This window comes from Rousettus aegyptiacus, unplaced genomic scaffold (genome assembly GCF_014176215.1).
Source record: "Rousettus aegyptiacus isolate mRouAeg1 unplaced genomic scaffold, mRouAeg1.p scaffold_m13_p_17, whole genome shotgun sequence".
Lineage (NCBI taxonomy): Eukaryota > Metazoa > Chordata > Mammalia > Chiroptera > Pteropodidae > Rousettus > Rousettus aegyptiacus.
Window position 1 is genome coordinate 35,669,883 of NW_023416292.1, and position 15,015 is coordinate 35,684,897.

Here is a 15,015-nt window from a genome sequence, read left to right on the forward strand (position 1 = left end):
GTCACTCATACTGTGATGGACTTGCAGCAAAATGGTACAAGTAATTTTGTGTATTCGAGTCCGGTTCTTTAGTTTTTGTTGCCCATTATCATTCTGGGTGGGTACGACGCCTTGGCAGTGACCCTGCTTTCTGCTTCTTCCTGTTTTGGAGGTGCTTCTGTGTCTGCTCTGCATTGTGGCCTTAGTAGCTACCGAGCTGTGGACGTATGTTCGTTGGTACACCCAGTTGAAACGTGTTTTATTCATCAGCTTTATCTTCAGTTTTGGATGGAATTGGATCTACTTATACAAGGTATCAAGTCAGTGAGAGGTTTTAAAATTTTTAAATGTTATTTAATAATAAAAGAAGAATATAACCCATTTAGTGCTAGTATATAACCTTGCCTCAGATAAAGGTCAGTGGCCGTGATTAGAGATGGGGGAGGGGGTAATTGACAACTTTCGAGCTGTACCGGGCTTTCTTGGGTCCTTGACTAGTTTGAAGACAGTTCAGTTTTAATTTTCACAACTCAATTCCTGGTAGGTGGCATCTGGACAGCTAAATCAGAATAGAGCTAGGTAGACACTTTTAAAAATTATTATTTGATTTGAGATATGTCCTTTTATTCTTTGCTAGAAATGGTATCAAAATATTAGCTTTCAAAAGTTAAGGTTATTTTCTGAATGTAAAAGTGGTATGTTCATGGTAGAGAATGTAGAAAAGTTAGATACAGAGAAATTTAATTTTAAAAATCACTTATAGTTTTGTCACCTAGAGATATTTTAGCAATATTCTCTGTCAGTATTTTGAGGTATTTCTTTCCAATTTTTTTTTCTAAATTTTAATTCTTTCAAAATTGGGATCACGCTGTATGTAGAAATTTAAAAGAAGCACTACTGTTCCTGTCAAAATAGCAATATCATCAAAGAAAAATTCTGGATTTTTTGAGCAGGGTGAGTCAGGCGGCCAGATATTTTCACTGAATTCATGATCAAATCCTTTGCTCTAAGTTTCATAGCTTTTAGAACTAATAATTATTTGCAGATTAAAGGAAGGAACGTTATTTGGTTGAATACTGTAATCTCAGTTATTTCCCTGTTGATTTACACAAGATATATTACCTTTATATAGGCCATCGTGCTGAAAACCATCCAAAGCAAAACACCATTTTATCATGAAATGAGAAGTAGTCATTTAACGGATATATATCGCTGTATTTTGGGGCTTGGTGTGAACTATATTTGAACTAATTTTTTTTTAAAGAAATACCTTTTTAGTGAAAAGGTTTTCCTTCCTCCTCATAATTACTTACAAAGAAGGCAGTTTTAGTTCTTTGTCCTTATTCGTTGCATTAAGACTTTCTTTGCCATGAGCTGAGAAGAGCTGCTTTTCCTGTTAAACAGTGTTACATGGTCTGGTGAGGACGCACGTCGCACTGAGGTGTCGCACTGAGGCATTTTGGGGGGGGGGGGTGTGCCCCTCCTCGTCCGCGGTTCACGGTTTCTCTTTGGTGTCGTTCAGCTCGCGTTCGCAAAGCACCAGGCCGAGGTCGCCAAGATGGAGCCGTTAAACAACGCGTGTGCTGAGAAGGTGGACTGGGCCGGGAGTCTCTGGGGTAAGGTGGTGTTTCCCTTCACCTTCTTTCGAATGGAATGGCTGTGAGTGAGAAAGCAATGCAAAAGAAATGACAAAGCGCCAGAGGGAGGCTTTCTTTGACGGAAATCTTTCCTATCAGAAGAACATGCAGGAGTCTTAGGTTTCAGACCAGTGACTTTGGTCACGTCACGTCCCGGGGAAGGAACGGGCTGTGTGTGCCGCCTCGATGTCTGTCTGCCTCCATCCGCCTGCGAAGGGTCTTGTGCTCACTTTGCTCATCTACTTCCTACCTCAGTGTTTCGCACATTCTAGGTCCTCAGTGGTCGTTTATTAAAGAAGTGAATCAACGTATACATCAATTAATATCCATCTTAGACTTAATCTCCTTGTATTGATTTAACACAGTCTTATTGTTGTAGTTTTACTGTACTCTTGTTTTTTGCTAAGGGGAAAATTATTTTACCTTTTTTCCTTACCGATTTTATAAACATTCTCATTAACGTTGACTGCCTGTAGTTATATATATCTAGTAATGGGAATGGTTTAATGTTCAAAGCAGATTATAAATCAAGTCCATGATGACTGATCCAGGATAGAATCTCAGCAGGTTCTACAAATCCAGGTGTCCAAAATTAATGTTTCTTAAGAAGTTATGGGATCTAAACCATGTCCCGGCTTCAGGGGACAACTAAATGCCTCCTTTAGCTCAGGCTAGTGCCTAATGTAAGCCTGACTTAGAAAAATTGGGAGAACTAAGTGAGGTTCTAATATATTTTATAAAATAAGAACCGACTTTTTAAATTGAAACTTTATCGAGATTATGGTAGATTCACAAGTTAAGAAATAATGCAGATCCCGTGCACCCTTCACCCCTGTTCCCCCAGAGCCACCATCCTGCATAGCCACGCTAATGCACCATAACTAATATCACAGCCCAGAGAGCGACTTCCGTATAATTTTCACTAATCTCATTCAGAGTTCCCCAGTTTCACTTGGATTCATTGACATGCGTAAAGAACAGCTTTTAAATAGTTACCTTTTAGGAATCTTTGTAAAATATAATATTTTATCTACATCAGATTTATACAATTTGGGGTTTTAATATAAACATTTTGGACATATAAAAGATTGTTAAATTGGCATTACAGGTAGTCTGTTTCAAAAAAATTTTTACATGGGTGATAGTGTCGGGAGTAAAACCAAAATACTGCCTTATTTGGGAATGAAATACTACTTTTTTTTAATGACTCAATGTTCTGTCTCTAAATAGAATGGCTTAGAAGTTCATTTACCTATAAGGATGACCCATGCCAAAAATACTATGAGCTCTTATTAGTCAACCCTATCTGGTTGGTCCCACCAACAAAGGTATGGATTATTTTATAAAACTTACTTATACAAAATAAGTCAAAAATCCCTTGTATTTATTAAAAATTGGTAGTGTTTTTTAGTTGTTTTGCTAATAATATTCTAGAAAAAATACTGTTGCACAGAGATCTTTACATTTTTAAAAGCATATGACAGCATTTTGATATGTATAACATAACTTCAGCTTCAATGTGAATTTTGGCTCGTTCTGTGTGCCTCAGAATCCTTTGAGGAAAAATGTTAAGTTGCTTTTACCTTTTGTCTCAGGCACTGGCGGTTACATTCACCAACTTTGTCTCCGAGCCATTGAAGCACATTGGTAAAGGGACTGGCGAATTTATTAACGCGCTCATGAAGGAGATTCCAGTTTTACTTCACATCCCGGTGCTGATAGTTATGGCGCTGGCCATCCTGGTTAGTATGGAGCGTTGTTGACAGTTAACAGCATTCACAGAAAAAAGGGATGCTGAAGTCGTTAGGCTTCGATGGTAGGAAAGGGGGAATTTTAAGTGATAACGGCTTCATCTGTGCTTGCACGTATGTGGTGCTCGGCTTTGATTATAGACGTCATGGCAGTGATTTAAAATAATTCCTTTTTAAATTTGTTCCTTAAGCTTGGTGAATTAACACACATGAAATCAGTTGTTTGTCCTCGTGGAGAAACAGTCTGAGTGTTTGCAGCACTGAGAAGGGAAGAGTCAGGGGTGTGGAAGGGGCGAGTGTACTGACAGACAATCTGCAGCTCCAGGACAGACAGACATTAAGAAAGAGTGTTACTTATCATCCACGTATGACCTCTTTAGCTATTTTTGTTGGTGGTTTCACCCCTTACCCATATAAGCCATAAAGAACTCGGAGGTGCCACGGAAATTATTAAAGGATTGTCCTCCTCCCCAAGGACACCAAATTCGCTCTGCTGTATTTATTTTGAAATCGTTCCTGTTTTGTTCTCCTTTTTCTGCCTTGTGATTACAGGATTCAGTGGTTTAGGGGGGTATGTTTTGTTAGGTGACTTTAGTTGTGTAGTAGTAGTTTAGTCTCTGAAACTGAAATTGTAAGCAAAAACCCGTCTTGTTGCTTCATCTACTGCCTAAGAAAAGGCCTTTTGCCGCTTCTGCCTTCAAATAGTAGTAACTCTAGTACAGTGATTTTCAAAAGTTTTGTCATCAGGACCCTTTTGCATTCCTAAGAATTGAAGACCACGAAGAGCTCTCGTTTATGGGGGTTTTATTTGCTGATATTTACCACGTTAGGAATTAAACCGAGAAAATTAAGAAACGCCAGTGTACACAAGCACACCGCCCATGTGCCATCTGAACGAGGAAGTCACTCTAGGCCCAGAAAACACTACCACGCACTCACGAGGGAGTGAAAAAGACTGACGTCAGCTTATCACAGAAGGTTTCGACCTCATGCATCGATGCCCTCGCAAGAGTCTCGGGGGTCTCTCCAGGCGTCTGTGGGGCACACTTTGAGAAGTCCTCCACAGACAGAATCAAAGCCTGTCGAATCTTAGTTGTAGCGAAAGCCTGGTTTTGTATTGGTAAAAAAAAATAAATAAATAAATACGGGGGAATGTTTACATGGTGATTACAGCTTAGAACAGTTTTCAGCATTTACTTTACATGATGGGTATAAGTGTAGACAACATATGAGCAATTATCAGACAGTTAGGACCTTCCAGTGTAAACGTGTAGGCTTCAGCCTAACTGCCATTGATCAACATGTGTCCAGCTGAGTGATTTCTCAGGTTTTACTGGCTACACTGGCCCTGTATTAAGAAGAGGTCTCTGACGAAAAAACAGTGCAGTCATGTTTGTCTCTAAATGCCGCAAGTTAAATTACATAATTTTGTTAGCGCCCTGAATAAAAAGCCCCTCATAATTTCATTGTAAGTCAGACATTAAGTACTCAGGAAAATGTATTTCTTTTCCTTCTAGAGTTTCTGCTATGGAGCTGGAAAATCAGTTCATATGCTGAGGCCTTTAGGTGGCCCTAAAAGAGAACAGCCCCCGGCCCTTCAGCCAGGTGACAGACATCGGCAACAAGAAATCGATTATAGACCCCATGGTGGAGCAGGTGAACGTCGGCAACAGGAAATCGATTATAGACCCCATGGTGGAGCAGGTGATGCCGAGTTTTATTATAGGGGGCGAATTGGCCCCACTGAGCAAGACCCTTATGACAAAACGTATGAGGGTAGAAGAGATGTTTTGAGAAAGAGAAATGTTGACTTGAGATTTCAGACTGTCACCAAGAGCCCAGAAGTGCTCCGGCCGTTCGACTTACCAGACACAGAGGCGCGAGAGCACCCCGCGGTGGCGCCCCACGTAAGTCGGCACCTGTTCCTCCCCTGGTCCTCCCGCCAGGCCGCAGTGCTTCCTGTGGGGCTTGGGGCTCAGTGTTTTTACGCTAATGACATAGTTATTCACATTCTCTCTTCCCCTTTCTGGGGAAAAGTGAGTCCAGCCCTCCTCAGAAGAAATGAGGAGTAGTTAAAGGAGTATTTAGCATAAATACTCGTATGAAATTCATAGGAAGCCAACAAGTGAGCATGACTGAAATTTCTGCCCTTGAAGAGATGGAAAGGAGGCCTCGCTGCAGGCCGGAGCCCTGAAATCGAGCTGGAACAGCGGCCCGGGGAGGGGTCGGGAACCTCGCCTTCCCAAGTCCTTTATGTTATTTGGCGACACTATACTCTTTTTAACACAGGAATTTATTTTTTATTTTTTTAATTTATTTTTTATGGTGGCATTGGTTAACGAAATCCAGCAGGTTTCAGCTGCCCACTTTAACAGGAAGGCACATACATGTTTACACTGTGTGTTCACCTCCCATAGTTAGATTTCTTCCTGTCCCCACATTGTTGACCCTTTGTTCTTCATCTGTCTCCACCCCCGCCCCCCCACACCCTCTGGTAACCACTAGTCTATTGGCCATGACCATTAGTCTCTGTCCTGTTCATTTGTTGCTTTTAGGTTTCTATCCCACATATAAGTGATATCATGTGATTTTCAACGTTTTCTGTCTGGCTTATTTCACTTGGCATGGTTGACACCATGTTTTTGACCTGGGGAATGGCGAGGTCTTTTTTCCCCACCACTATTGACCATTTAAAGGGACATTTCCATTTCCATTTCTGTTTGAAAGAAGAATTTGTATTGTCATTTGCAGTTTAATTTGCAACTGCAAATAGCTGTGAACACAGTGGAACCGAGGCCATTATGGAATCCCTTTCCATGGAGTTCCTCATAAGGAGAGGCATCTCTGCACGTGTCTAAAACTTAGATGTTCCTTTCAGCTTTAGTAGTTAATGTTTATCTGCCACTCATGTCAGGAATCCTCCAGGGACTTCCCATCCCCCGTGGGTTGCTGTGGTGGCCTGGGGCTCCTTCCATCTGCCCACGCCCCCGGCCTCCCTCACCCCACTTCAGCCACAGGGGCCTCCTGACGCTTCCTGGAACCGGGAGCTTTTGCGCTTGCCATTTGCCGTCTGGAATTCCGTTCCCTCACGTGTTCACTGGTTCATTTCTTCACCTCATTTCTTCAAGCTTTTACTCACAGACCAGCGTTCCGACCACCCTGACTCAAACGGCAGTCCGACCCCTCCACGGCCCCCCACTTCCAGCACGATACTGTGTTAATTTGTTCCCTGCATCTCTCCCCAGCCTAAAGTTCCAGTGAGGGCAGGGTTTTGTTCCTATGTCCCCAGCCAGCATCTAGAACTTAACATATGCTCAATAAATGTTTGTCGAATGAATTGTTCTCAGCAGGCAAGGAGTTAGCAGTCCTGGCCACCAATCCTCTTGACCCTTCCTGAGCTTGGTCACTTGACCACCTAGCATGTCCCAAGTGTCCCACTCCATGTATAGTTCTTTGGGGCTTAATAACGTTTACATAATTACAGTCTAGCACTGGAACCAGGATTTGAAAGAATTCAGAGTTTATGACAAATTTGCATAGAAACTTGTTCAACATGCTTGATTACTAAACCATCACATTACATTACTTAAAACAGTTCAAACAAAATGTAACTCTGCTTTATAGGCTAAGTCACCTGTTTTGGATACAAAGCCCAGAGAGACTGGTGGAATCCCAGGAGAAAGTACACCAGCCGAAATGGATCCTAAAAGCGGCCGGCCTCCTGCGCCTGTCCCTGGCCAGGGGCTGTCAGGGGGTGTGGAAGGATCACCTGCAGCGGCAAAGGCCCAGCCCAGGACTGATGCCCAAGGCAGCCCAGAGGACAGCGGCGCGGCCAGCCCCGCGGGCACCGCGGCAGGAGCAGGCGGAGGGGATCCGGACGGCGGCCCACGTGGCTAGGGGGACGAGGCTCAGACCACAGCTCCGAGGCCGCCTGCAGATTTTGTAAAGTAGTGTCTTCACAACTGTTTACGACAAATATTCTGAGATGTACTCCACAGGTGCCAACTTAAACATTAGTATTTTTACTGATCAGAATTCACATGTGCATTTAACTTCTTCTTTCATCTGCTGAACTTCTCTCTGATGTTAAGACACATCCCATTAAGTTGTGAAGCATTAATTTCGGAACAGGATCTGTGGAACGTGTGGCAGGCATCACTAATTGTGAATAATTAAGGAGGCCAGTTCGAATGGGGGACATTGAAAAAGAAGTTTTATTTATAGGCATTTATAGGAACCAACTAACCGAAGTGTGTGTTGCCTGGCGGAAGTCTTCTGATGCCCGCTTTAATTAATAGAATAATTGGTCGTTCAAAAGTGGTAGGTGCTGAAGCCCGCTGCGGTCAAGTTTGTTTATGTATTTATTTCAGCGCGTCTCAGCACAGCGGGAGGCAGCACCACCTGCCTCGTCTCACAGCTCCTGAGGCTGTTACTGGGCCTGCTTCCTTACCCACCTTTTATTAGCTAAGACGAAACTGATGATCACCAGGGGAATTTAGGTAACAGCTTTTAAAGTCAATTTTATAAAGTGAGTAGACTTTGAGAATGGCTTTGTTCTTTCCCCACCAGACAAAATACACTGGCTTTTTAAGACCTATTTTCCTGGCCACTCAATCCCAGCAGTTGCAACTGTTAGATATTACGGTATCTTATTTGTATTATAGCAAACCATATTGTTTGGGCCACAGGAAGTTCTAAGTTTTAGGGATCTGTACATAGAGAGGAATGCCATAAGGAAAACAGAGTATTTTTCTTAACTATAGACGGGTGATACAATCAACATTTTTAATTCTGATTTTTAAAACTAGTCTTTAAACTTTTTTTTAAAAAGCATAAATTTTGCTGGTACCTACCTAAAAAGCAAATTTCACATACATTTAGGTGTCCTTTGTTTTAACCTTCAAACTAAAAGTTATGTTCAGTTGCTTACTAAGAATGATACCAGTTAGAAATAGTCTTATAATATTCAGGGCCTAAGAACTACCATGTATTACAAAATAAACCCTTATTTTTACATTATTGTACTTGATATGCTATCTTTATTTTTATAAGAAAAAGCAAAACTTATGAGTAGCTTTTAGAAGGATGCTATCTCCAGGACATTATATCCCAACTGTAATATATAAAACATAAGCCAGGTGTTAAGTATTTTTTGACAGGATTTCTGTATGATCTTATTAGAACTAAGTATGATTTTTTCCTGAGTCCTTAAGGTAATCCCAGATTACGTAACTTTCTTCATTTTTTTAAACACCCGCCTCCTGGAGAAGTGATTCTCACTGCCGATCAAAGTCACCTGAAGAATTTTTAGAACAAGCTTCCCAGAGCCCGTCCCAGCTGTGCGGGCAGGAGCAGCCAGAGGTCAGCGGGTTCCGACTGGCTGCTGGTGAGGGCGTTCACAGCACGCAGTGCAGCCCGAGTCCGGGCCCTGCTCTGGTCCGTCCTTGTTGTCTTTTGCCAAACGGTATGTTATGTTCTATTACGTGTCCTTGTAAACCACCTTCAGTTTCTGGGAAGAGGAGGGCGAGGCTTAATGACAACTGAGACCCTAACCTGTATCTTTCATACTTGAGTTTTAGGAGTTCATCTTGTGATTTTCCTGGCCTAGGTTCTTGACATAACATTTTTTTTTTTTTTAACATCGGGTACTAAAAAGGTTTATGGCAGTACTTTGCAACAAAGGATACAATTTTCAACCATGTATATGTGGACATATATATATCTGTGGTCATGTGCCACAGCGATGTTCCAGTCAGCTGACGGACAGTGGAGCTGAAAAACGCCGGGTGCCGCCTCAGCCGTCACAGCACAGCTGCTTCCGTGCTCGTGGCGGTGCTGGTGGGGACAGACTGCTGTGCCCCCGGGTCTCAGTACTCCATGGCGTTTCTCAGAACCTGTCCCCGTCGTTAAGTGGCGCAGAACTGTGTTTTCTTTTTAATTAAACAAAAAAAGTCTGAAACATGCTAAAAGTTTATTTCTCGAGTTTTTTTTTATAATGGCTTTGGCCTAAAAATATATTGAAAATAGACTTTCTTTAGAGGGGAAAAAGATTTTTTTTTTAATAAAGACTAACCTTTTTTACATGTTGGTCAAGTACATTATTTTTACTAGACAGCAGAGTTCCTCACTACCTCAGTGGTTAAGTATAAAAAGAGCCATTGTCAAGATTTTTAAAAAAATTATCAGGAGGATTAAATTGTAAACTGGGATTCATTTAACTTTCTACTTCACAAACATAGGTAAAGGAATCGAACACGTTGCCAAAGAACACAGTCCCAAGCAGAAATCACAGAAGTCGAGGCAGCACCTTCTAAGACATCTCCACCCTAAACGAGTGAGTGTCCCAAGGGATGTTGAAACTACACTGTTACTAAAGGGTATATATTTACATCATTCTAAAAACATCTTAAGCTGTATTATAGTGCTATAATTTCTCCTTTTAAGGAAAAAAAAAGAAATAGAATGAATTTCCTTGCAGTTCTGAAAGGAAATAGGGTCACTTAAAAAAAAAATATATATACATCCATAGTAGCTACTAGTGGTTTGCTTATTTTTTTCCTGAATTTTTAAATTCCAACAAAGCAGCACTTTGCAAACAGTCTTGTAGCCCAAATTCAGTGTCTCTGTTTTGATCTCTCTGTAAAAGAACTCTCTGTTCATCCATTCTTTTTGCCTGAGACCGTAAAATAAGGCTGAAGAAGTCCTCATCTGGCACCGTCGGTCCCCTTGTGGCAGCAGGTGGTGGAGCACACCTTTGATCATCTAGTCTGGAGCCCTAAAAATTTAAGAGAAAGAGACTGAAACAAATACCGCAGGGAGGGAGAGCGCCAAGCTATGCTATCTCTGTCATTCACAACAAGGAAATGCAGCTTTGAACATTTCTTTTTTGCTTCTTCTCAGAAATTTAAGCTTTAGACCTGAAAGCTAGTAAAATGTTTTCTTTAAGATGACTTATAGGGCAGTACAGCCACAGCTTCATGCCTTTCGTCAGATGTTATGACACAAGTCAGCTGTGTCCAGGCATGACAGCGAAAGGCGATAATCTTGTCGTATTTGGCACCAACAAATACCACTTGCCGAACCCTGAGACGTGCCTTCACGTTTAGCCCCGGTCAGCGCCGACCCCGTCTTCCACCCACACCTGGCTCAGTCTTCATTCCCGTCATAATTCTGGGTAATGTCACTGTCCTCCAGTTCACCCAGCGCTCGGGCACTTCGGTCCCTAGACCTTTGCCGTGGGGTCTTCATTCTTTACTTTTGCCTTATCCGTCAGCCAGACTCTGTCATTCTCATCTCAATTCCAAAACAAACATCCACTGAGGCCCACTGCCTCCCTCTTTTTCTAGATCATGCTCTCTAGTACGCTTCCATAAATCTTCAATTGTGGAAAAATAAAATTGACTAGTCTAGCTACTTTTAAGCACACAGTTTAGTGGCATTAAGTACATTCATGTGCCATCTCCCCCCCCCCGCCCGAGTTCACATCCAGAACACTTTTCATCTTGCGAAACTGAAACTCTAAACCTATTAAACAGCAGCTCGCATCCTCCCTTCCCTCCAGCACCTGCAACCTCCACTCTACCTTCTGTGAATCATGCAGTATTTTTCCTCGTGTGACTGCTTATTTCTCAGCATGTCTTCAGGGTTCATCCATCTTGTAGCAAGTGTCAGAATTTCCTTCGTTTTTAAGGCTAAAAAAAATAGTCCATTGTATGCGGACACCACATTGTTTATCCAGGCATCTGTCTGGGTTGCTGTCACCGCGGCTGCACCACTGTACAGCCCGTTTCTCCACACCCCTGCCAACACGCGATCGTTGCTGGTAACAGCCGTCCTACTGGGCGTCAGGCGGTATCTCATCATGGTTTTGATTTGCATTTCTCTAATTGGTGATGTTAAGCATCTTTTCTTGTGTCTATTGGCCATTTGTAAATTTTTGGAGAAATGTCTATTTGGTTTCTTTGCTTATTTGTGAGTCAGATTTTTTGTTGAGTTTTTGGAGTTCTCTTCATTCTGGGGTAGTCCTTTATCAGTTACATTATTTGCAAATATTTTCTGTGGGTTGCCTTTTCATTGATAGTGTCCTTTGATGTACAGAAGTTTTAAATTTTCCTAAGTCCAGTTTTTCATTGCCTGTGCCTTTAATGTCATAACCAAGAAATCACTGCCATTATACAAAGCCATGAAGCTGTCCCCATTCATTTTCTTGTAAAAGTTTCATAGCTTTAACTCTTATGTTTTGGTCTTTGATCCATTTTGCGTTAACTTTTATATACATGGTGTTGGAGTCCAGCCTTTGCATGTAGATATCCAGTTTTTCATCATTTCTTGATAAGACTCCTTTCCCCATTGAATGGTCTTGGCACCCGTGTAGAAACTACATGTGTGAGGGCTTATTTCTGGGCTCTCTATTCTAGTCCATTGGTCTAGATGTCTGTCATTATGCCAGCACTGCACTGTTTTGATTATTGTAGCTATACAGTGCATTTTGAAATCAGGAAGTGTGAGTCTTCTAACTTTGTTTAAGATTGTTTCACCTGTTCGGGTTCCCTTGAGATTCCACATGAATTTTAGGATATGTTTTTCTTCCTGTAAAAAAAAAAAGTCACTGCAGGTTTGAGAGGGATTGCTTTGAATCTGTAGATTACACTCTGCGCATTACCATTTTTAATAATGTTAAGTCTATCAATCTGTGAACATGTTTCCATTTAATTTCTTTCAGAAATATTTTGTAGTTTACATTGTGTAAGTCTTCACCTCCTCGGTTAATTCCTAGGTATTTTATTGTTTTTTATACTATTGCAAGTGGAATTGTTAGTTTCCTTTTCAAGCTGTTCATTGTTAATGTATAGAAACAACTGATTTTTGAATATTTATTTTTATATCCTGTTACTTTCCTGAGTTTTAGTTCTAACAGTTTGTGCACGTGAAATCTAGTTTTTTCTATACGTAAGATTCTATCTTTAAACAAAGATAATTTTACTTCTTCCTTTCCAATTTGGATGCCTTTTTTTTCCCCTTAATTGCTCTGGGTGGAACTTCTAGTACTATGTTGAATAGAAGTGGCAAAAGTAGACATCCTTTTTACCATCAAATATGATTACTGCAGGTATTTCATAAATCTTATATGTTTTGAATTTTGTCAAATGCTTCTTATGCATCACTTGAGATGACTTTTTTTCTTTCATTCTGTTAATGTATTACATTGATTTCCATATGTTGAATCATCATTGCATTCCAAGAATAAATCCCACCTGGTCATGGTATATAATGTGCTGCTGGATTCTGTTTGCTAGCATTTGATGATTTCTGTATCTATATTCACAAAGGATATTGGCCTGTAGTTTTCTGATACTGTCATCAGGGCAGTACATTGGCCTCATGAGTCATAGGAAGTGTCCCCTTCAGTTTTTTGGAAGAATTTGAGAAGGACTGGTGTTCTTAAAATGTTTTGCAGGATTCACCAGTAAAGCCATCAGGTCTAGGGTTTTTTTGTTTTTTTTTTGTCGGGAGGTTTCTGATTACAGATAAAATCTGCTTACAAATTATGGGTCTGTCTTGGTTTTGTGTTTCTGGTTATTTCATCTAAGTTATCCAACTTGGCATATGATCATACTATTCTTTATTTCTATAGACTCAGGCGTACTGTCCGTCCCTACTTTCTAATTTTAGTAATTTAAGCCTTGTATTTTTCTTAGTCTAAAGGTTTGTTGCTCTTTTTGAAGAACCACCTTTTGGTTGTGTTTATTTTCTCCTCTATTTAGCTTTTGTCTAATTGTTACTGTAAATATTTCCCCAAGCACTGTCTCCCACGAGTTTTAGAATGTCGTGTTTTCATTACCCTCTAGGTATTTTCTAATTTCCCTTGTGATTTCTTATTTGACTCACTGGTTCATTTCCGTGAATTTTCCAGTTTTCAGCTTCTAACTTCATTCCATTGTGGTTGGAGAAGATAGTTTATATGGTATCTAAAACCTGTTAAGACTTAATTTGTGGCCTAACATGTCGTCATCCTGGAGAATGTCCCATGTGCACTTGAGAAAAATGTGTATTGTTGAGTTCTAATATGTTTATTAGATATGTTGTTTTATGTTGTTATTCAAGGCCCCTAATTTCTTCTTCCTGGTTGTCCTACCCATTAGTTGGGGAGATGTTGAAGTTTCCATTATTGTAGAAATGCCCATTTTGTCCAATTTTTGGTTTTATGTTAATCTGTCATTAGGTATGTCTTCAGTATTTCTTGAATTCATTGGGCTCATGGCCACTTTTCACACCTTTCTTAGATGCAGCCCAGATTCCAAAGTCCTCTACTAAGATCATTCCCTGGCATGTGCGTCTCTCCCCTTCCATCCATTTCTCCAGGCAAAGTACCAACCTTGATTAGCTCAAGCACCTGGTTATGACTGGTCTTCAGTGACTATGAACTTCAAGTGAGTCTTCAGCACAGGTCAGCAATCCTGTCTTCCAGTTTTGCAAAATCAACTATGTTACACTTACTTTTCAAAATTACAATGCTCTAATCTCAGTTTGTGGCTCTACTTCTTAGTTTGCTGAAAAAATAAACAATTTCTGCTCGCTCTGCACCCATCACTCTGCTTTCCTTCTATCTACAGGGCCCGTTGTTCTTCTACATCACAGGTTCTCCTCTCTACTTGATCATTTCCATCAGCAGATATGCTATATTATCTCCCTTCAGCTGATTCCTTTATGAGCAAAACCCCTTGAAAATTTTACTATTCCCACTTCCATACTCCCATTTTCCTCAACCTATTCAATCCTGTGTTCCTATCATATGACTAAATCAGCATCTTTCAAAACTAGTAGCTCAGCCATTATCTTACTAGGCTTCTTAGCAGCGTCTGACACAGTTGAACACACCTTAAAACACTTACCCTTCAGTCGCGGTAGATTTCCAAGGGCTTTAGTACCAGCTCTGTGCTGATGACCCCAGTTACTTCTCTGCATCTCCGCTGCATGTCTAATTAGGTGTCCCAAATCCACACGTCTCCAACAGGACTCTTTTGCTCCACTAGTCTTCACTTCATTGAATCGTACCATTTTTTCATGCCAAAAATGTCATCTTTGATTCTCCCTCATACCCACCATCTACTTTATTAACAGGTCTTGCCCATTGCTCATAACTTCAAAGTGCACTGCTACCACTGCTCTAGTCAAAGTCACCAGCATCTTTTGCCTGAATTGTTACTTTCCTATGAGTACCTCATCCATTGTATTCTTTCAAAAACAGCCAGGATGATGTTGCAGGGCCCTCCCCCCGTCTTCCTCTCATGTGGAACATGAGACCCCCTCCTGGCCTCAACGATCTAACCCCTGATTACTGCATCCTCATCACTCCATGCTGGCCGCCTCGCCATTCCTTGAACCTGTTAAGCGTTGGGGACTTGCTGTCTTTATAGGGACATGGCTGACTGCTTCATCTCATTCAGGTCTCTGTTCAAATGTCAATCCAGAAATGTCTTCCCTAGGCACTGTGACTAAAACAGACGCTTTTCCAACCACCATGTAATATGTACACACACTTATTGTCTCCCACTAAAAAGTAGGATTCTAATTTAAAAAGCAAGTGTACAGAATATAATAGGTGTTCAGTCATTGTTGAATGAATGAGAAAACAGAACTAGGTGCAG

General features: G+C 41.0%; 2 protein-coding genes across 6 annotated transcripts in view; one reads left to right on the forward strand and one right to left on the reverse strand.

Annotated features, from left to right (window-relative positions):
- The window catches only part of CLCC1 (chloride channel CLIC like 1), a 34,160-nt gene that overhangs the window by 14,881 nt on the left and 4,264 nt on the right, over positions 1-15,015 (forward strand). Inside the window, exons 6-12 of the mRNA XM_036235124.1 lie at positions 152-292; positions 1,502-1,595; positions 2,847-2,944; positions 3,212-3,358; positions 4,885-5,274; positions 6,992-8,831; positions 9,607-9,701. Coding sequence (XP_036091017.1) covers positions 152-292; positions 1,502-1,595; positions 2,847-2,944; positions 3,212-3,358; positions 4,885-5,274; positions 6,992-7,264 — 1,143 coding nt within the window. The 3' untranslated portion in view covers positions 7,265-8,831; positions 9,607-9,701. The remainder of the gene's footprint in view (positions 1-151; positions 293-1,501; positions 1,596-2,846; positions 2,945-3,211; positions 3,359-4,884; positions 5,275-6,991; positions 8,832-9,606; positions 9,702-15,015) is intronic.
- Positions 7,564-15,015, reverse strand: part of GPSM2 (G protein signaling modulator 2) — a 40,252-nt gene continuing 32,800 nt past the window's right edge. For 2 of the 5 annotated variants that reach the window (XM_036235122.1, XM_036235121.1), the window contains one exon: positions 10,866-11,956. In XM_036235122.1, coding sequence (XP_036091015.1) covers positions 11,636-11,956 — 321 coding nt within the window. In that variant the 3' untranslated portion in view covers positions 10,866-11,635. Of the gene's footprint in view, positions 10,143-10,865; positions 11,957-15,015 lie in introns of those variants that run through there. The other 3 variants (XM_036235119.1, XM_036235120.1, XM_036235123.1) reach the window with 2 other exon arrangements.